The sequence below is a fragment of the Scyliorhinus torazame genome, chromosome 15 (assembly GCF_047496885.1).
Source record: "Scyliorhinus torazame isolate Kashiwa2021f chromosome 15, sScyTor2.1, whole genome shotgun sequence".
NCBI classification, from domain to species: Eukaryota; Metazoa; Chordata; class Chondrichthyes; order Carcharhiniformes; family Scyliorhinidae; genus Scyliorhinus; species Scyliorhinus torazame.
The window spans coordinates 198389428-198410547 of record NC_092721.1 but is presented as its reverse complement, the minus strand read 5'-3'; the positions used below and the strand labels follow the sequence as shown (position 1 = coordinate 198410547).

Below are 21120 nucleotides of genomic sequence, written 5' to 3'. Positions count from 1 at the left end.
TGCGACATGTTCTTTGTAGGCCCAACACCAGACTCCTGACATTCCTGCCGATACACGGGCTTGTGACAAAGCAATATGGAGAAGGTTCACCTGCAAAGGCACCAAACACATTAAGAGACTTCTACTGGAACACGCAGAGGTGTGTGTGTCTATCAGTATTGATGTCAATTTGTGTTTATAAGTATTTATCTGTGCTGTAGTGTCTGAGATGACATCTTTACAGATGAGACATTTGCCCACTCAGAGAGCACAGAGATCTCACAGTAAATCAGATGACTTCTTCTGCCGTTCCATCAATATTTACACCACAAATAACACCTAAAATAACGATTTAATCATTCATTAAATTGTCCTTTATGGGAGCTTACTGTGCACAAAGTGGCTGCCTCTTTTCCCTATGATGCTACACAACATAAAGTACTTCTTTGAATGGCCTGAAGTTCCCTTTTACTTGTGTGATGAATGGTTACTGTACCCTTAACACCATGTAGGTGATGTCCCTTTAAGACTGGGTTTGGAACCCTGGGGGACTCCGCCTCCGGCTCCGCCCACCAGGGAGCCGTATATAAGGTGGCGCCCTGTAGGCGGCACTCAGTAAGCACACATCTCTGTGGCTCGCTAGTTCTCTGCTTATTCAAGCCTTCATTTAACATTCCACACTCTCGTGTCATTATTGAGGGTACTACAACTTGTTCATAGTATGTGAGCATCACTGCCAAAGCCAGCATTTATTGCCCATCCCTATTGCCCTGGAGAAGGTGATGGTGAGCTCTTGAACAGCTGCAGTCCATGTTCTGTAGATACATCCTCATGGCTGTTAGGGAGGGAGCTCCAGGATTTTGACCCACCAACAGTGAAGAAATGCTGATATAGTTCCAAGTCAGGAAGTTGTGTGACTAGATGGGGAACTTGTCCCATGCATCTGTTGACCTTAGTCTTCTAGGTGGTAGAGTTTGCATTTGAGAAGGTGCTGCTTGGTGAGTTGCTCCTGTGCATCTTGTAGATGGTGCACACTATATGTTGAAGGTAGGGGACAGGGTGCCAATCGAGTGGACTGCTTTGTCCTGGGTGATACCAAGAAAAGCACGGTAGCACAAGTGGATAGCATTGTAGCTTCACAGCTCCAGGGTCCCAGGTTCAATTCCCCTCTGGGTCACTGTCTGTGCGGAGTCTGCACGTTCTCCCCGTCTCTGCGTGGGTTTCCTCCGGGTGCTCCGGTTTCCTCCCAAAGCCCAAAGACGTGCAGGTTAGGTGGATTGGCCATGATAAATTGCCCTTAGTAGTCAGATGGGGTTATGGGGTTAAGTGGGTCAGTGCAGACTCGATGGGCCAAATGGCCTCCTTCTGCACTGTAGGTTCTATGTTCTTGAACTGCACTCATCCAGACAAATGGAAAATATTCCCATCATCACCAGATTCCACCCCCCCATCTCCTCCTCCCCCCCACCTCCTCCTACCCCCCCCCTCCTCCCCCATTCCTCCTCCTCCCCGTCCCCCTCCCCCTTCCCCCCCTCCCCTTCCCTCCCTCCCCCCACTCCTCCTCCCCCCCACCTCCACCCCCACCTGTACCCCCCTCCTCCACCCCCCACCTCTACCCCCCTCCTCCACACCTCCTCCCCCTCTCCCTCCCCTCCTCCCCACCCCTCCTCTCCACCCCTCCACCCCTCCTCCCCCCCTCCCCCTCCACCCCTCTTCCACCCCTCCTCCCACCTCCACCCCCCCCTCCCCTCCACCCCTCCTCCCCCACCCGTTTTAAAACATGCCCTGGTCCCTCTAAACCATATCCACAGCATCTTCAGGCCGCCTGACCTGATGGTATAGGCGACATGGGATCGGTCAGCCATGTTCCCAAAGAGCATGACCTCGTTCTTGCCACAATTTACTTTGGCTCCTGAGGCCTATTTGAACTGGTCACAGATGTGATCAGTCTGCACACAGCCAATCTGAGCAGAAGACGGTGACATTGTGCATGTACAGGGAAGCTTTCACCTGAATGCCTCCACTGCCTGGGATTGTCACTCCTCCTAATAATAATTAATAATTATTATTATCGCTTACTGTTGCGAGTAGGCTTCAATTAAGTTACTGTGAAAAGCCCCTAGTCGCCACATTCCGGCACCTGTTCGGGGAGGCTGGTACGGCCTGATGGGCTCAAGTAAGGGCTTTATGCAACACATGAACAGGATAGGGGAGAGAGGGCAACCCTGCCTGACTCCAGATTTAATTGGAAAGATTCCAGTTGCCATCAATTGATTGAAACTGCCCTACTGATGCTTATTACAGCAGTTGGATCCAATTGTGGATTCCCTCTCCAAACCCCGTTTTGGAGAGCACATCCATCATGTACGTGTGCGATATTCTGTCAAAGGCCATACTCCTGGTACCGGCAAATAAGGCAGGTATCCACACCCCTGTCCTGTACATAGACAATCGTATCCTCAGTAATGCAAGGCTATCAGAGATCTTCCTGCCAGGTACAGTGCAGGTCTGGTCAGGGTGAATCAACTGCACAGCAGACTTGACTTAATTGCCGATGATATTGGACTTAACTTTATAGTCCACATTCATGGCGCCGACCCCGGGTCACTGTCTGTGTTCAGTTTACATATTCTCCCCGTGTCTGCATGGGTCTCATCCCCACAACCCAAAGATGTGCAGGTTAGGTGGACTGGCCATGCTAAGTTGCTCCTTAATTGAGCCAAAAAAACTTTCTCAAGAGGCTAAATTGCTTGCTCCTGCTCCTAGTTCTTATATTCTAAGAAAGAACTATTCTGTCTAATTCCACCCTCCAGCTCTTGATCTGTAGCCCTGTAGGTAACAGCACCTCAAACACACATCTGGTGTTCTTGATTAGTAACAGGATATCCTGATTAATAAGGAGATCATGGGTTATGGGGAGAAGACAGGAGAATGGAGATGAGGAACATGTCAGTTATGATCAAATGGCAGAGAAGACTCGATGGGCTGAATGGCCTAATTATGATCTTATATCTTATGGTCAGCAGTGAAATGGGCCAGGGACAGCATGGTGGCGCAGTGGTTAACACTGCTGCCTCACGGCACCAAGGTCCCAGGTTCAATCCCGGCTCTGGGTCACTGTTCGTGTGGGGTTTGCACATTCTCCCCGTGTTTGCGTGGGTTTCGCCCCCACAACCCAAAGATGTGCAGGGTAGGAGGATTGGCCACGATAAATTGTCCCTTAATTGGAAAAAATGAATTGGGTACTCAAAATTTCTTTTTTAAAATAGTGAAATAGGCCGCCAATTTCTAATTTCATCCCTTTTCTCCTTCTGCCTGTAGATGAGGTAATGATGTCTTTCCTCATGGCGTCTGTCATGCTGTTGTCCAGGAGCATATTCTTTTTAAAAATATATATATTTTATTAATGTTTTCAAACACAATTTTTCCACCTTACAAATCAATCAGAAAAGATAACATAATAACTAATGGATAACATTATTTAAATAAAATAGTGAACTAACAAAGTAACAAAAAATAGTGCTCCCCCCCCCAACCAGAACAAAACAGGTTGCCCCCCTCCCCTGGGCTGCTGCTGCTGACGATCTATTTTCCGTTAACGTTCCGCGAGATAGTCAAGGAACGGTTGCCACCGCCTGGAGAACCCCTGAACCGATCCTCTCAACGCAAACTTCATCCGTTCCAGTTTTATGAACCCTGCCATATCGTTTGTCCAGGCCTCCACGCCGGGAGGTTCGCTTCCTTCCACATGAGTAAGATCCTTCTCCGGGCTACCAGGGACGCAAAGGCCAGAATACCCCCCCACCCCCCTTGTCTCCGTCCCTCCTCCCCCACCCCTCCTCTCCATCCCTCCTCCCCACCCCTCCTCTCCATCCCTCCTCCCCCACCCCTCCTCCCAACCCCTCCTCTCCATCCCTCCTCCCCCACCCCTCCTCTCCTTCCCTCCTCCCCACCCCTTCTCTCCATCCCTCCTCGCCATCCCTCCTCCCCCACCCCTCCATCCCTCCTCCCCGCCCCTCCATCCCTCCTCCACCACCCCTCCTCTCCATCCCTCCTCCCCCACCCCTCCTCTCCATCCCTCCTCCCTCACCCCTCCTCTCCATTCCTCCTCCCCACCCCTCCTCTCCATCCCTCCTCCCCCACCCCTCCTCTCCATCCCTCCTCTCCATCCCTCCTCCCCCACCCCTCCTCTCCATCCCTCCTCCCCCACCCCTCCTCTCCATCCCCTCCTCCCCCACCCCTCCTCTCCATCCCTCCTCCCCCACCCCTCCTCTCCATCCCTCCTCCCCCACCCCTCCTCTCCATCCCTCGTTCCCTCCTGCTCTTTCAATGAATGCAAGTCACCCTTAACCCTGAAGGGCTGCTCCAGAGAAGCTAGTCCTTGTGCGGATGGGGGGGGGGGGGGCAACCTGTTTTGTTCTGGTTGGGGGGGGGGGGGGGGAGAGCACTATTTTTTGTTACTTTGTTAGTTCACTATTTTATTTAAATAATGTTATCCATTAGTTATTATGTTAGCTTTTCTGATTGATTTGTAAGGTGGAAAAGTGTGCGGGCTTCCATTCATAAAACTGGGCGTTCCATTTTAGAACGTGGCCTGGATGCGGCGCCCACGCTGATTGGCCAGCCTGCCGGGGCGCGCTCTCCCTCTCAAATGTATCAGTCTCCCCCATAGTGCCAGTGTAAGGGACTGCAGGTCATTGTGCCCCGTCCCCTTACTGCACCCGCGTGTGATAATGGCTTGGTGCAAAGGTGCGCTTGTCTGCTGCTAACAATCTCCCTCTTCCCCTTTTGGACCTGGAAGGTAAAGGAGGGAGGGGTGTCACTATCGCGGCTGAGATCTGCAGCAGTCCCAAGTGGAGTTGAGAGAATGCGAGCGTTACTTTAGGAGAAGGGGGAAGCGGAGCGGCGGGCAGGGCTGGGCAGCGCTGCCTTTCTCGAGCACAGTGCAGTTGGTGTTGGGCTGGACACGTTGCAGCAGCGCCGGTAAGTTAGACCTTTGGAGAAAGTGGAGCCGAGTCTTACCAGCCGGAATGACCCGCCTGGAACTCCAGTCGCCGACACGGGGCATTCTTTACATGGAGAATTATTCCACGTTTCAATCTGAACTTTTTAAAAAATGAAAATACATTTTTTTTTTCACGGGAGCAGAAAGCTTCAATATTGCGGTCGGCTGACTGAGGTTATGGTTTACGCGGGCGTTTAACTTCCAGCCGACTTTTACAACACCTACAGCCACTTTTTTGTCCTCGGAACAGGAGGCACCGTTTAGGACAACAGCGACATGGACGAAGAACTAAATCAACTCTACTTGTAGGAAATTCACAAAGACAGCTTTTCCTTTCAAAAGAAAGTTTTCTTGTAACAGATTGGTGGCATTTGCAAGTTTGAAGGATTGTGGGGGAGGGGAGACAATGCGAAGCGAATTTCTAGAGTTTGAGATTAAGAATGCCAACTTTTTTATTTCTCTTCCCCCCCCCGTCCCCCCGCCCACCGTGCGCTCCTTAAAAGAAAAACTACCGTTGATATATTTCATCACTCTTGATTTGCAGAAGTAACTCTCCACTTTGTAATTACAAAATCCTGCTTGATTGTCAGAAAGAAGAATCCTTCTGGTGGGAGAATGGGTGACCCCCTCCCCATCATTTATCCTCATTCTAGTGTAAAACAGTACTTTTTAAAAAAATCAGGTCCCATCTCCTTCTGTGCAGTTTGGATCTCGGGGACTAAAGAATTTGGAATAAGGAATCTTTTCGGGGAGTTTGATTTTTTTTTTTGTTAGGTGTTTTTGAAGCAGTTTCTTTTTAAAGCGGTTCTCATTCGCACTTCGCGGCAGATTAACCAACTCTCAACCCCCCCCCCCCCCCTCTTCTACCACTGACACTTATTAAGAGTTCAGCTTCTCTCTGATCTGTGCTGAAACAAATCGGAAAGTTGGGAGAGGGAGAGAGATTATTGGTGGTTTTTTTCCCTTTTGTCAGTCCAACCTATTAGATTGCCCATATCTTTTTATGTTTAAAAGAAATGACAAATCTCTAGTCAAAGTTTTGAGTGGGTGCGTTTGACGATTTACCATGGAGGATATCGGGGGTCATATCATGGCCTGTGGTGATTCTCCCTTTAAGGGCAACACAGCAGAGTAAGGGTCACATGACCTTTGTTGCCCTTAAAGGGACAATCACCACATGGACTCTTGTGCTAGTCCAGCAAGGCTCGGGTAACTTTTGATAAAGATACTGTGTTTGAAAAGTTAGTTCCAAATGAGGCTCCCACTTCTCTCTATAGAAGAAGGGAGCAGTGTTCTGCTCCTGCACAATGATCTCATGTGGATGGTCAGTTTGACAGTGACTGAGAAATTCCGGATAAAAAGTCTTCGTAGGGGCGAGTGATGTTTAAGATGATAAACTTGCAGTTTGTACTTGGCTGTTTCAACAATGTGACTGTGTTTGAATCAGAGTAGCAAGAGTGCAATTGCAAATAGATTGCCCTACGTGGTGCCCTCCTATGTGAAATCAGTCAGAACGTCATCGCTTACATGCTTTTGAGTAGCTGCTTCTGACGGAAAGCGTTGGGAAATGTTAGCCACCAGCCAGAGGCAGGTAAAGGTTCACTGAGTCTCAAAAACACCTCTCTTGCCCTTAGTGCCCTGGTCGAGGTGGAACTGCGAGCTGATGGAGCATGATTGAATAACTATATTGCTGGAGACAGTCAGAGTGGAGAGGGAATCTGGTGTCGATGTACACTCCGCATTCTGGGGTAGGGGTTTTGCTGCTGTAAACACATGACCTGCTGTGTTCTGTGAGAACATAGAATGATCAAGTGTTAAGAAGCTCCAAATTCAATGGTGAAGGTTCTGAATGAGTGTTTTCAATCCAAATGCTGAGTAGCCTTAAAATAACCGAATGTGCTTTTTAAAATTAAACTATACGGAACCAATTTAATATTTAAGTTGTTGTAAACTGGTGAGTTGTGGGTAAAATACTTCCTGCTGTGAAAAAGTTTTCTTGAGAATTTGGGCGTAATGTGGATACTGCCCTGCACTAGTGGGATTTTGACCTGGAGAATCTCCCCGTTTTGTGGGTGGAGACTGATTCTGGCGAGTTGAATCTTGAACCAGTCCTAAAAAGTCAAAGTACAACATTTTGGACGTAACTCACTTTCACAACCTGCTGCAATAGGCTCGGCCGATTCCGCCTGATTAACTGAAAGAAAACTTAACCCCAAGGTTTGGGTAAACCACAAAAAAAAAGTTACGATTCAAAAATAAGGACTTTGTACTTCTGATTTAAATAAGCCTTGATATTGCTGGCACTGTTTAGAAGAATAGCTTATTCAGTAACTAAGCTGTCAAACAAATTGCATGCTATTTAGGAGTGGTGACTTGGCAGAATGTTAACTCCTTTTTCATCTATGACTTGTTACTCTATGATGGAAAGGCCTTGTGGCCCAGTGGATGGTGTTTTTGCTTCTGATCCACATGTTCCAGGTTTGAGTCCTACCCCAGGAATTGATAGTCGAGGAAGGTGTGTTCATAATGTGGCCGGACAGGTTGAGTATCAACCTGCAAAATACATGCTGATGGCAGGCGGAAGAGCGGGAGATATTCCTGGTCAACCATGAGATAGAAAGAAAGTTGGAGCCTCAACCATCACGATCCAGAGCTCTTGTCTACAACATGCTCTAAAGGTGCATGTTGCCACAGAACAACCTGGAAGGATTGTGAACTGTGAAGAGGACTGTGTAGAACTTCAAAAGGGCATAGACAAGTTGGTGGAGTGGGCAGAGAGGTGGCAGATGAAGTTCAATGCGGAGAAACGTGAGGTGATGCATCTTTGGTAGGAAGGACATGGAGAGACAATATCAAATAAGGGGCAAAATTCTTAAAAGGGTGCAGAAGCAGAGGGATCTGAATGTATATGTGTATAGAATTCCTACAGTGCAGAAGGTGGCCATTCAGCCCATCAACTCTGCACTGACTCTCTGAAAGAGCCCATTGGAGAGAGTGCAGAAGAGGGTTAAAGAATGGTTCCAGGGATGAGAAATTTCAGTTATGAGGCTAGATTGGAGAGGTTGAAACTGTTCCCCTTGGAGAGAAGAAGGCCAAGAGGAGATTTGACAGAGATGACCAAGATCATGAGGGGGCTGGACAGGGTTTATGAGGAGAAGCGGTTCCCCTGGTAAAAAGGATCGAGAACGAGAGGGCACGTGTTTAAAGTGATTTGCAAAAGAAGCAAATGTGATGTGAGAAGCAACGTTTTCACACAGTGCGTGTTTGAGGTCTGGAATGCACTGCCTGGAAATGTGGTGGAGGCAGGTTCAATCGAGGCATTAAAGAGGGCATTAGAAAATAGCCAATGTGCAGGGGTACGGGGAAATGGCAGGGGAATGACACTTGATGCTCATTTAGCAACAAGATGGGCCAAACGGCCTCCTTCTGTCCCAATCTGTGAACTCAGACCCGCTGCGTGATGTGCGACTCACCACCACCACTTCCATCATAAGTGTTGCTCGTGCATTCCCAATTTTCCCCCTTCCCTTGCCTGAATTGGCGACTCATGGTGGGATCAGGAGAAGTACCTTCGGCCCATCATGGCTGTGCCAGCTCTTTGGAGAGAGCTTCCTATTTAGTAGCACTGCCCACTCTTTTCTCCTGTAGCCCTGAAAATGTTTCCTTTTCAAGGATAATCTAATTCCAGTTTGAAATTTTACTTCCGAATCTGCTTCCACCGCCCTTTCAGTAGCGCAGCCCGCATCATAATTCGCTTTGTTTTAAAAAAAAATTCTCCTCTCCCTATATTAACAATTAAATTGGTGACCACTGGTTACTGACCCTTAATTCTCACACTTTGCTCATCGCAAAACCTCTCATCATTTTGAACACCATCCTTGAATTTGCATTGGTGCCAATCGCTCACATCTACTGCTATCTGTTACAAGTCTTCACACAGCTGTCCAGTCCTATTTGCGCAGGGCATCTGTCAGTCACAGTGGGGGCACTATAGCTCGTCATTTGCTGATGCAGGAGTTATTGCCCATGCTTCTTAGGGGTGGCACTGTGGTTAGCACTGCTGCCCCACCGCTCCAGGGTCCCGGATACAATTCCGGACTTGGGTGACTCTCTGCGTGGAGTCTGCACGTTCTCCCCGTGTGTGCGTGGGTTTCCTCCGGGTGCTCCGGTTTCCTCCCACAGTCCAAAGATGTGCAGGTTAGGTGGATTGGCCATGCTAAATTGCCCCTTCGTGAACAAAATGTTAGGTGGGTTTACGGGGATGGGGTGGAGGCGTGGGCTTAAGTAGGGTGGTTTTTCCAAGGGCCGGTGCAAACTCGACGGGCCGAATGGTCTCCTTCTGCACTGTAAATTCTATGATTCTTGCAATTACGTTTTTCTGTGGCAGTCTGGAGTCTTTGGTGCCAAGTGCTTCGTCATGTGCAGACTGTTCCCAGTCATTGAAGTCAATCTTACATGAAACGGTGTCTCACTTACAATGAATCAGTGTAACTTAGTTTTGATAATATCCTCCCCCAAGCGGTGTACTGGCACCATCAAGCTCTTCGTACACTGCACCTTTTGGTAGCTGACCAATTTTCTATTAAATCTAACCAAAAGTATCTTGAGAAGAACATTCCAGTGTCTGGTCTTTCATTCTGACACCTGTTCCCTGAAGCCAAGTGTTAAAGATAGTTATTGTACCAACGTAGCTGTCCTAACTGAGATAGGCAAAGGATCTGAATGTTTCAACATGCTCTTTGAGAGAGTTCGGCCGCCCACCTCATTTTGCAACCGCCCATTGCTAAAGTGTACAACATGAATCAATAAATGTGAATCTGAACATCTAAGATCTCATCCATCCTGTCAACCTTTTTGCAGCAGGAATTCTGAAAACGATGATTTTGAAAAAGAAGCTGGATGAACGATTGAAGGGAATGAACCTGTAGGGCTATGGGGTTAGAGTTGGACTAATGTGACCGACTGGATTGCTCAGCAAGAAAAGCCATGGATTTGATGGGCCGAATATCCTTCTGTACCATAATGATCCTTTCTCAAAGATGCTCTGCGGCTTGGAATAATGATTGGATTTGTTTCTGCCTTCTAGATTGGTGAACAGTTACAAATTGCACATGGCTGCCATCTCTATATACATTTTGATATCTTCAAGCACATGTAAAAATCTTATTTTGCCATCAAAGTAACAGGGTATGCATTGTATATGTGCACGTGTTCTATGTGTGGTGTGTGTGTATATTTAGGTTCATAGAAATTTACAGCAAAGCAGGAGGCTATTTGGCCCATCATGTCCATGCCGGCCAACAAAAGATCAGGCTACACCAATCCCCTTTTCCAGCGATTAGCTCACAGCCCTGGAGGTTATGGCAGTGCAAGTGAATATCTAAATACTGAAACGTTGCGAGAGTTTCTGACTGAAACTCACTGAGTTTCTGCAGTGAGTTCCAGCCTCCCACCACCTCCTGGGTGAAACATTTTCTCCTCCATTCCCCTCCTGGCCTTCTACCTCTTATCTTAAATCTATGCTGCCTGGTTATTAACCCTCTACTAATGGAAAAAGTGCCTTCCTATCCACGCTATCTATGCCCCTCATATACATAGTATATTTAGCGAGAGTGTATACAATGCATATACACACCATCTGAGGTTTATTTACATTAAATCACTGTCTGATTATCAAAATAATATTTTACTGTGTATTTAATAGCTTTTAGTCTGGTTCCTTGGTTAGGTTTGCAGTATCGTCTTACTGGAAAGAAAGAGTCTTTGTATGTTCCACTTAAGTAAGACTTGTATCCTCAATGCCTTGCAGTTTCACTGGCTTAACAGGATACTCATTATCTTTGCTCTGTAAGGGTTTATATTAATGTTGATTTGAGCAAAGTTTGCCCAATCCCGTGGCACGTATGTGAGAAATAAGAGGATGATCAGAGTGAGAGAAGGGCCGATCAGGGATAGTAGAGGGAACTTGTGCCTTGATTCTGAGGAGAGAGGGGAGGCCCCAAATGAATATTTTGCTTCAGTATTTACTAGAGAGAGGGACCTTGTTGCTCATGAAAACAGCGTGAACCAGGTTAAAGGCTCAAACAGGTTGATATTAAGAAGGAGGATGTGCTGGAAATTTTGAAAAGCATCAGCATTGATAAGTCCGCTGGGCCAGATGGGATATACCCAAGGTTACTACAGGAAGCAAGTGAGGAGATTGCTGCGCCTTTGGCGATGATCTTTGCCTCCTCACTCTCAACTGGAGTAGGATTGGAAGGAGGCAAATGTTGTTCCCCTGTTCAAGAAAGGCAATAGGGAAATCTCTGGGAATTACAAATCAGTCAGTCTTGCGTCTGTGGTGAGCAAAATACTGGAAAGGATTCTGAGAGATGGGATTTATGATTATTTAGAGAAACATAGTTTGATTAAAGATAGTCAGCATGGCTTTGTGAGGGGCAGGACATGACTCACAAGCCTCGTTGAATTCTTTGAGGATGTGACGAGACACATTGATGAAGGTCGGGCAGTGGATGTGGTGTATATGGATTTCAGTAAGGCATTTGATAAGGTTCCCCATGGTAGGCTCATTCAGAAAGTCAGGGGGCATGTGTTACAAGGAAATTTGGCTGTATGGATACAGAATTGGCTGGCCGAAAGAAGACAGCGAATGGTAGTGGATGGAAAGTATTCCGTCTGGAGGTTGGTGGCCAGTGGTGTCCCGCAGGGATCTGTTCTGGGACCTCTGCTCTTTGTGGTTTTTATAAATGACTTGGATGAGGAAGTGGAAAAGTCGATTAGTAAGTTTGCCGATGACACAAAGGTTGGTGGAGTTGTAGATCGTGTCGAGGGCTGTTGTAGGTTACAAGGATATTGACAGGATGCAGAGCTGGGCTGAGAAGGGCTGGTTTAGCGCACTGGGCTAAATCGCTGGCTTTTAAAGCAGGCCAGCAGCACGGTTCAATTCCCATACCAGCCTCCCCGAACAGGCGCTGGAATGTGGCGACTCGGGGCTTTTCACAGTAACTTCATTGAAGCCAACTTGTGACAACCGATTTTCATTTTCATTTTTTCAGAAGTGGCAGATGGAGTTCAACCTAGATAAATGTGAAGCGATTCATTTTGGAAGGTCGAATTTGAATACTGAATACAGGGTAAAAGACAGGATTCTTGGAATTGTGGCGGAACAGAGGGATCTTTGGGTCCACGTACACAGTTCCCTCAAAGTTGCCACCCAGGTTGATAGGGTTGTTAAGAAGGCGTATGGTGTGTTGGCTTTCATTAACAGGTGGATTTAGTTTAAGAGCCGCGAGGTTTTGCTGCAGCTTAAACTCTAGTTCGACCACACTTGGAATATTGTGTCCGGTTCTGGTCGCCTCATTATAGGAAGGATATGGGTGCTTTGGAGAGGTTGTAGAGGAGATTTACCAGGATGTTGCCTGGACTTTTGGGCATGTCTTCTGAAGAAAGGTTGAGGGAGCTAGGGCTTTTCTCACAGGAGCGAAGATGGAAGAGAAGTGACTTGATAGAGGTGTACAAGGTGGTGAGAGGCATGGATAGAGTGGATAGCCAGAGACTTTTCCCCAGGGCGGAAAGGGCTGTCACAAGGGGACAACATTTTAAGGTGATTGGAGGAAGGTATAGGAGAGATGTCAGAGGTCGGTTCTTTACACAGAGAGTGATGGGTGCGTGGAATGCACTGCCAGAGGTGGTGGAGGCAGAGTCATTAGGGACATTTAAGCGACTCTTGGACAGGCACATTGAAGGGGTGTAGGTTAGGCTGATCTTGGATTAGGATAATCTAAGTCGGCACAACATCGTGGGCCGAAGGACCTGTACTGTGCTGTATTGTTCTATGTTCTAAACCAACTCAAAAAGATGGCATGCAGACCCTGTTCAATTCAATTAGCTTTTTCTGTGTCATTTTGAAAAATTTCTAACTAGCCTTTAGTAACCTCTTTTTTTTTTTCCTCTTATAATGTAGGTAAGAAATGGCTTGCTCTGCCTGGTTGGTTCTGGCCGTGTTCCTAATCTCCTGCGACAGTGGCCTAATGACCTGCTTCCCAGGATGTCACTGTGAAGTGGAAAGTTTTGGAATGTTTAGTAGTTTCAGTCTGACCAAAGTTGACTGTAGCGGTGTTGGACCCCACCTCACTGTTGTCCCCATACCACTGGATACCTCTTATCTGGACTTATCTTCTAACCATTTGAAGGCCATCTCCCCCCTGATGTTTACAGGACCCGGCTACACAACATTGGTGAATCTCGATATTAGCTACAATGAGATTACTGGCATGCTTTCCAGCACATTCTCTAAACTGAGGTACCTCGAGGCGCTAAACCTGAGTCATAATTCCCTGGAAGTGCTCGAAGAGGGAATCTTTTCAAACCTGCCTCTTGGAGAAATTGACCTTAGTGCTAACAAACTGCGTGAAATTAATCTGGACACTTTCACATCCAGGGGGCATGGGAAGCCCCTAAGTGTGGACCTTTCAAACAATCTGTTAATAGCGGTTGTCCGAAGTCTCGATAAAAATGTACCCAATATTTACAGCCTGGATTTGTCGGGAAATAGATTGACATCTGTGCCAACACCTTACCTTTCCAATGTTCCATTACGCTATCTCAATCTGGGTCGCAACTTTATTTCCAGCGTTCCCGAGAAGGCTTTCAGAGGATTGCAGGAACTGACCCGATTATCGCTGCAGAGTCTTCCTGAACTGACTGAGCTTTCTCCCGACACCTTTAAAGGGCTACAGAGCCTGCAGATCTTGGACTTGTCGCACTGTGCAAACTTGAAATCCTTAAATGTGGCGGTGTTCGATGGCTTGAGCTCCCTGCAGGAGCTCTACCTGCAAAAGTCTGGGGTTGCAACGCTACCGAGCATCATTCTAAACTACCTGCCCTCCATTAAGAAAATCTCCGTCGGGACCAGCTTGCTGAGATGTGGGAAGACAGCAAAAGGAGGTTCATTCCACCGGCAGTTTGGTTTTGTTCAGAAGGAACAGACACTGCATTGCTTAGATATCAATGGACCCTCTGATACGGAGTACGTCTTGAAGCTGAAATTAGGCAAATCTGAACAGCAGTGAAGAACGGGCCTTTTTGATTTGGACAACTGTGCCTATCCAAGCGAAACAATAAGTGCCTTCATTGATTAAACTTCCTATATTTCCAAAAAATTCAAGTATTTTTCGAACCCCTGTCGTCAAAGGTTTCTCTTTCTCCCACAAGCCTGTGCATGTGGAATTTCCCTCCCACAGGTTGCAAATTGACAGCTCTGTGCCTTTTTAAAATCTGGGTATCTGTGGGTATTTGCAGAGAAGAAAAGCAGGATCCTCAACAAACACAAAAGGCTTGTAAGGATGTGCCCAACCTAACCTGACCTGGCTTTCGAAGCAAACATCTGTCCAAACATCAAGTGATGCTGTCGGTGGATACCTAGCAATTTGCACAATATGTTAACTCTTGTGGGCGAGACTTAAAAATTCCAGGTTTTGATGGTGGAATGACAATCTCTCTCCCTGCGTTTCTCATAATGTTTTCATTCAGTGTACAACCGTACTCACTTTTTGGAATTGATTTTTTTTTTTTTAATTGGTATTATTTTTCAGCCTGTCGATTGTGAATTAAATGGATGAACCGTGCTTTCTTGGCACAATCTGTTCAGGAAGGGCTGCAGATTCCACACACTGAGGCATTTTCACCTTTCCACTATTGTCTGAAATAATAAATTCAGAATTTACATGTGTAACTACCTACCTCCACTTGGGAGTGCAATTAGATTGAATATTTGGTTCAGTAATAAAACTGGAGCATCAGATCACTTTATATTATACTATATAATCTTGCTGTTATTCCACTGTCTTCCACTTTTGTATTGTCAAATCTGGCTGTTGATGATTTTGGTTTTTCTCACCATCTATATTCTGAAAGTGTCACTGTTCAAGGTCACCCTCTGGTCACCTCTCCCCAAGTTGCCATTCATCGTGTAGTAAGCATGGATTGAGAACATTGATGGGCTATTTGACTGCAAAGGGGCATCAGGGTTGAACCTGATCCTATCCTCAACTAACTTGTAAACGTGCACTTTCCGGTGTGAAGCATGACGGATCGTTTGACTGTCGTAGGCATCACAGCGGAGCTTGGTCCCATCCTCAATCAGCACTCTGGTGGGATGTGACAAGTAGCGGGAACCGTGGCTGCTTTCCTCTCCAGTTGATATGGCTTCATTTTTAACGTCCTAACACAGCACAAATTGGGGGTGGTCGAACTTTGTCCCTGGCTGGCGTGGCTAATCGACTTTAACCAGCCAAGCCAATTGGGGGAAGTTCAGAAGCTTCTTTTTCTTGCTCCCATTCCCCCACCTGCAGATCTCCGACCGCCCAAAATGTATCATCTGTACTGTGCACTCATTGCATTTAGTGAGGCACAGCTGTAGCTCTTGGCTCCAGGACAGGGTTACTCTGTTGGAAATGATGACGCTGAGCTGGATCATTTTGATTCTCCAGAGTAAACGCTGCAAGAATCTTGACTCAAAATGCAAAGATGAGTTTGTGGAAGCAGAAACGCCTCATTGTGCCATTCCAGCTGGGAGGTGTCCGATTCCAACATTATCCCACGAGATGTGAAATCCAATTAATTTTTTTATTTTTATTAAATGACCTTGTGTCTTCAGAATTTTGGCAATGCTACCATTTTGGAATGTGAAATATAAATTTTCTTGGTCTTCCCCACTGATTTTTTTTTTTTTTTAATTCCAATTTGGGGCCAATTTAGTGTGGCCAATCCACCTACCCTGCACATATTTTTGGGTTGTGGGGGTGAGACTCACGCAGACACAGGGAGAATGTGCAAACTCCACACGGACAGTGACCCAGGGCCAGGATCGAACCCGGGTCCCTGGCAGCGTGAAGTAGCAGTGCTAACCACTGCGCAACCGTGCCACCCTGTTGAATTGTTGACAACCAGCAATCCAATGAAAGGTTTAATTTTTCTGATTGGGGTTTGTTCCTGTAGAGAGAGCATGTTGGTTGGTGTAAGACGGACACTCCTGTTGCTTGAGGTGATCATTAATATCACCTGAGAAGCACAATGATGGCTCTTTATTTTCCCCTCCCCTGGTCGCAATATTCGCTCAATATGTCTTATTCACAGTTCTGTGGAGTGTGGACAAAATTCATATCTTCCACCCTGAGAAAAAAAGGCGGGTAGTCAAATTAGGAAATAGTTTGTAATACAGGTTGGACATCCCTTATTCCAAAAAGTCCGAAATCCGCACTTTTGTTCTGAGTGCTGACCTGACGTCACGAGTGGGAAATTCCACAAGGCTCCTGTGCAATCTGTACTTCCCAACGCATGCCGCACAGGCGCAGTTCCCAATGTTCTGTACATATACAGAAAATTCTGAAATGTGACACAAACTGGGCCCCCGAGCATTTCGGATAAGGGATTTTCAACCTGTCATGAGGTGGGAACATATTTTCTAATCTACCTCAGCGATGCAACATCGTCACGGTAAATATACAAACCCGACTTCAATTCCTTTCTCTCTTTGTGACTCCACAGCAATTTTTAGTTGGGTAACACCTTTTACTGTAATAAAATGTCCTACAGCTCCGTTGGATAGCACCCCCATTCCTGAGCCAGAAGGTTGTAGATTCGAGCTCCACTTCAGAGACTTGGGCACCAGATCTCAGCTGACCGTTCAGTGCTGCACCATTGGAGATGTAACCAATCAGATGAACCTTAACCCAAGGCCCCATGGCATTCCGATTTAAATTAAAAAAAAAAAAAGATATCCCATGATACTCTTCAAAAGAGATGGGAAGATCTCCAGGAGGGGGTACTTGCTGTCATCCACGTTGCACTTGAATGCTAATTTTAAAATAGGTGTTAGTCCAGCGGGTTAACATTAGGCATTCCTGGGGCAGCACGGTGGCGCAGTGGTTAGCACTACTGCCTCACGGCGCCGAGGTCCCAGGTTCGATCCCGGCTCTGGGTCACTGTCCGTGTGGAGTTTGCACATTCCCCCCCGTGTTTGCGTGGGTTTCACCCCCACGACCCAAAAATGTGTAGGCTAGCTGGATTGGCTACGCTAGATTGCCCCTTAATTGGAAAAAATGAATTTGTTTAAAAAAAAACATTGGGCATCCCTCCTCCATGACCTAGTGTCATATCCAGGCCAGACTTGACGAGAAGCTGTTTTCACTCATGGTTCTGCCTTTAAGGCCCGCTTAGTGTACTAAGCTTGGAAATGATGTGGAGACATTCAAGAATGGAAGCGACTACAATCAGTGGATACCTGGCACATGGTTAGCACTTCTGCCTCACAGCAGCAGGGTCCTGGGTTCAATTCTGGCCATGGGTGATTGTGAGGAGTTTGTGCATTCTCCCCTTGTCTCTGTGGGTTTCCTCCGGGTGCTCCAGTTTCCTCCCACATTCCAAAGATGTGCGGGTTAGGTGAATTGGCAGTGCTAAATTGCACCTTAATGTCCAGGGTTGCAGGGATGGAGCATAGGTGTGGGCCTTGGTAGGGTGCTTTTTCAAAGGGGTGGTGCAGACTCGATGAGCCCAATAGCGGCTTCCTGCATTTCTCAACATTGTACAACTCTTCATTTCCCCCCTCTAGAGTATTGGTGCCAAAATGCTTCATAAACGTGTTGAGAACACCATTTAACAATTCCATAAAGCAGGTTCTTGTGCCCTAATTAAACAGTTGAATATAGGGATGCTGATTATACCCTGCACACTGGCAATGAGAAAGTTTGGTTTGTTATTTAAGTTATCTGTCTGCTGAACACAATGTGTGTCTCTGCCTCGCTTTCTGCTGAGCTTGGAAGTTTAACAGATCGCATTTCATTTAAAACGTGCCTTAAAGAAGAGAATGCTTTTCTCCCATGAAGGCGCACTGTCAAAGTGGCAGGTGTATAGTAGCTACTTGGCTGCCTGCCAGACAAGGCCTGGGCTCGAGGAATCCATTCTTTTAGGAATGGAATTAAAATGAAAGGAGATAGGAAAATGAGCACTGCCTTTGGGAGTGTAGTAGCAGAACTACTAAACTTATTTTTTTAAATTCGTTAATTGTAACAATTGATTCCGTGGATGTATGCAATGATGTATTGTAGCCACTTAAAATGGCTAACTCCCGATTTAAAATGGCGAACGCCAAATGCTGATGGGAAAGTCAGTCAACAGGACAAAAACGAGCAGCTGCAGGTTGACTGTGTATTTACCTCTGGAAAGCCAGACAAGATCGATACCAGCAACCATCAGCATAGCAAAACACCAGCCACCTGCATATTAATGAGCAATCCCCGGGAACAATGAGCAACATTTAGACACATAAAGCAAAACCAGACTCTTCGGCGCCAGCAGAAGCCTACACAAAAGGAGGTGAACGAGCACCTCAAGACCGCCCATCGATCAGGGAACCGTTCCAGCATTGGAGAAAATCGAACCAAGTGATTGGGACAAAGTCCAATCACTTGAGACCAGGTACAGGGTCTGCCCCAAAAGGTGGGAAGCCCCTGGGGACTATAAGAATTGAGCCCCAAGTTCAAGGCGCTCTCTTGCAGCTCGCTTAACTCTTCCAACAGCCGCTCAAAAACTGTAAGTCTTACTTCAATGCTCGCCTTGAGATAGGCCCTCCTAGTTACCAATCTGTACCAACTTCGAATCCCGCAGGCTCAGAACCCGAACGAAAGGCCATTCGTTTCCCTAACCTGGTGGGCCAGTTCCAAGTTAAGTATTGGCCTGTTAGCTGTAGAAGTAGCTTAGACGTAGAATTTGTACATGAGTAGTGATTACTGTGTATAATAAATGTGCTTTGATTTAAATCTTACTAAGTGGTGTATTGGATTATTGATCATTACTCGGACTTGAACCTCGTGGCGGTATCATAAAGATACCTGGCGACTCGAGCAAAGATAATAAAACTGCAATTGAACTAAGGCAAAGTTAGCAACATTATTTGGCGACATCCTGACGGGACCCGATCTAGAAGTGGAAAACCACTCCGGGAGAACCCAGAATTTGAATTAGAGATCCAATTGGAAACAGAAAACCACAAGTGTTCAAGCAGTTCTGATCAATAGTCATAATTCGGAAGTGTGTGTATGCATGCGTACCTAACAGGGCGATAAGGTAAAACTGATAGATTTCTTTATTGCGACAAACTGTCAGAAGTTTGTATTTCGGAAAGTAGCAAAAGCCGTACCCATATTTACAGCACCGCCTTAATACCCCTGTCCCAAATTTGAAGAGCAGCATTCGGATTAAAACCCCTGTCCCAAAATTTGAAGAGCAGCATTCGGATAGGAAAGATGGCAATGCAGCGCCTCATGAACCCAGAGGAATTTGAGGTCGCAGCGACCAGCAGCAGTAGAGTGGGACAATGTCCCATTTGGGAGGAAGAGATCAGGAAATATCTCAAAGGGAAAGGATGGCCCCTTTGGAATTAATTCTGTGACAACGAGGAATCAGGTCCCGGGAGTGTAGGACATACTTGGTGGGAGAACCTAAGCGAGATCCACAAAAAGAGCTTGGGGAAAGCTCGCAAGCCGATGGCAATCGTGTCCTGCTTGGCACAATTGCAAGGCACAGAGGAGGTCGTTAGGACGCTCCGGAAAGACGTTGAGGGCATACATCGATTGAGTAAGGTTGATGTAAGCGAGGTAGAAAAGGAGAATTTGGAATTGAGGAGGAAGTTGGCAGCAAAAGATGTAGAGGTGGATGATGCCAAAAGGGCGCACCAGTCTTGTCTGGTGCACTTAAGCAGCTTCCAGTCTCTATGAAAAGGCCTATCAGGACACGCAACGTGCAGTCCTGGTACGTGAAAAAACGTAAAAACAGGTAGAGGCATTACAGAAACAGTTTAGTGACCTCAAGGCAGCATTAAGAGCACTCCATGCTGCCACCACAGAACAAAGACAAAGCACGCTAGATCACGCAAAGTGCCGGAAGCAGATTGCAGAGCTGCAATCGCTGCTTTCTGTTCAGAAAGGTTTTCAGGAAACCTTTGGAGAAAGATTAGATCAGGAAGACGGCCCTGATTGGGAAGAATTGAACGGTCTATGAAACAGCACAGAGATATGTTCAGGGAACATGTGCGCAGGGAAAGCCACAAAAGAGAAAAGCGCCCAAACCCCCCCACCCAGCAGATAGTTCAAACTCCAATGAACCCAGTAACCACCCACCGCACAGCCACATCGGACGATGCGGAATTTCTATATTCCACACCCTGAACAGTGACCCAATTACGGGACGCGTGCGATAGGATCACACCGTTCCTCCCCATCTCAGACCCCCATCATTTATTTGCAACAGTCAAACATCAGGCGACTATGTATGGCCTGGATGAGCGAGAGCATGTAAAGCTCACCGTTTTAAGTTTAGACCCTTCAGTAGCAGCAGCCCTTCCCGACCCACAGAATGTAGGAGGAGGCACCCTTGCAGAAATGCATACCGCAATCCTGGATGCGATCGGGTATAACCGGGGTGAGCCCGTAGATGGCCTCAACAAATGTAGGCAAAAGAAATCCGAGCACCCCACAGCGTTTGCTGGACGCCTGTGGATCCACTTTGCAGCAGTCTTTGGAGACTTAGACCGCGCCCATTTGTCCCCAGACAGCATGGCCAAATTGACCTGCACCCTTATCTCCCATGCCACAGAAACAGGACAGAAAGCCTGTGCGAGTTATGATCCCTCAGAGGAGGCCCATAACGAGAAGTGGGTAGTGAAAAGATTGTCCCGCGCTTGGGAGCAATCTGTTCAAAGTAAACCTGCAGTTAAGAATCCAGAGGAAAAGCAGGCCGGCGCAGATATGCAGGCAATAAAAACAACACACCAGAACCCCGCATGGGTGAATGAGGGAAAGAACAGCCCCCCACCCAAGTCACAGGAGTGTTACAACTGCAGACAGTTGGGACACTTCGCAAGAGAATGCCATGTCCCTAAAAAGCCACAGCGAGCCCAGCAGACGGGCACTGAGTAAGAAAAAGACAGAGCCCATTCATAGCGTTAGCGCTCGTTCAGATCAGACGGACTTGACGGAACGGACTGACGGTGTACGGGCTCCCCCAGTTGGGTCTGCAACACCCTTTGGGATAGGTCCGGACGACCGGTAGTTGCAGCAAAAATTCGGGGACAGCCCATC

General features: G+C 46.9%; 1 protein-coding gene across 4 annotated transcripts; it reads left to right on the top strand.

The window, feature by feature from the left end:
- The first annotated feature begins 4644 nt into the window (after positions 1-4644).
- tsku (tsukushi small leucine rich proteoglycan homolog (Xenopus laevis)) lies at positions 4645-14799 on the top strand. Of its 4 annotated transcripts, none has more exons than XM_072477390.1 (2): positions 4645-4962; positions 12948-14799. In XM_072477390.1, the coding sequence occupies exon 2, from the start codon at positions 12955-12957 to the stop codon at positions 14053-14055; it is 1101 nt and encodes a 366-aa protein (XP_072333491.1). In that variant the 5' UTR covers positions 4645-4962; positions 12948-12954; the 3' UTR covers positions 14056-14799. The 4 variants fall into 4 exon arrangements, with proteins under 4 accessions (XP_072333491.1, XP_072333493.1, XP_072333494.1 ...); XM_072477392.1 differs by having other exon boundaries at positions 4650-4780; XM_072477393.1 differs by lacking the exon at positions 4645-4962 and adding an exon at positions 6713-6732.
- The last annotated feature ends 6321 nt before the right edge of the window (positions 14800-21120 follow it).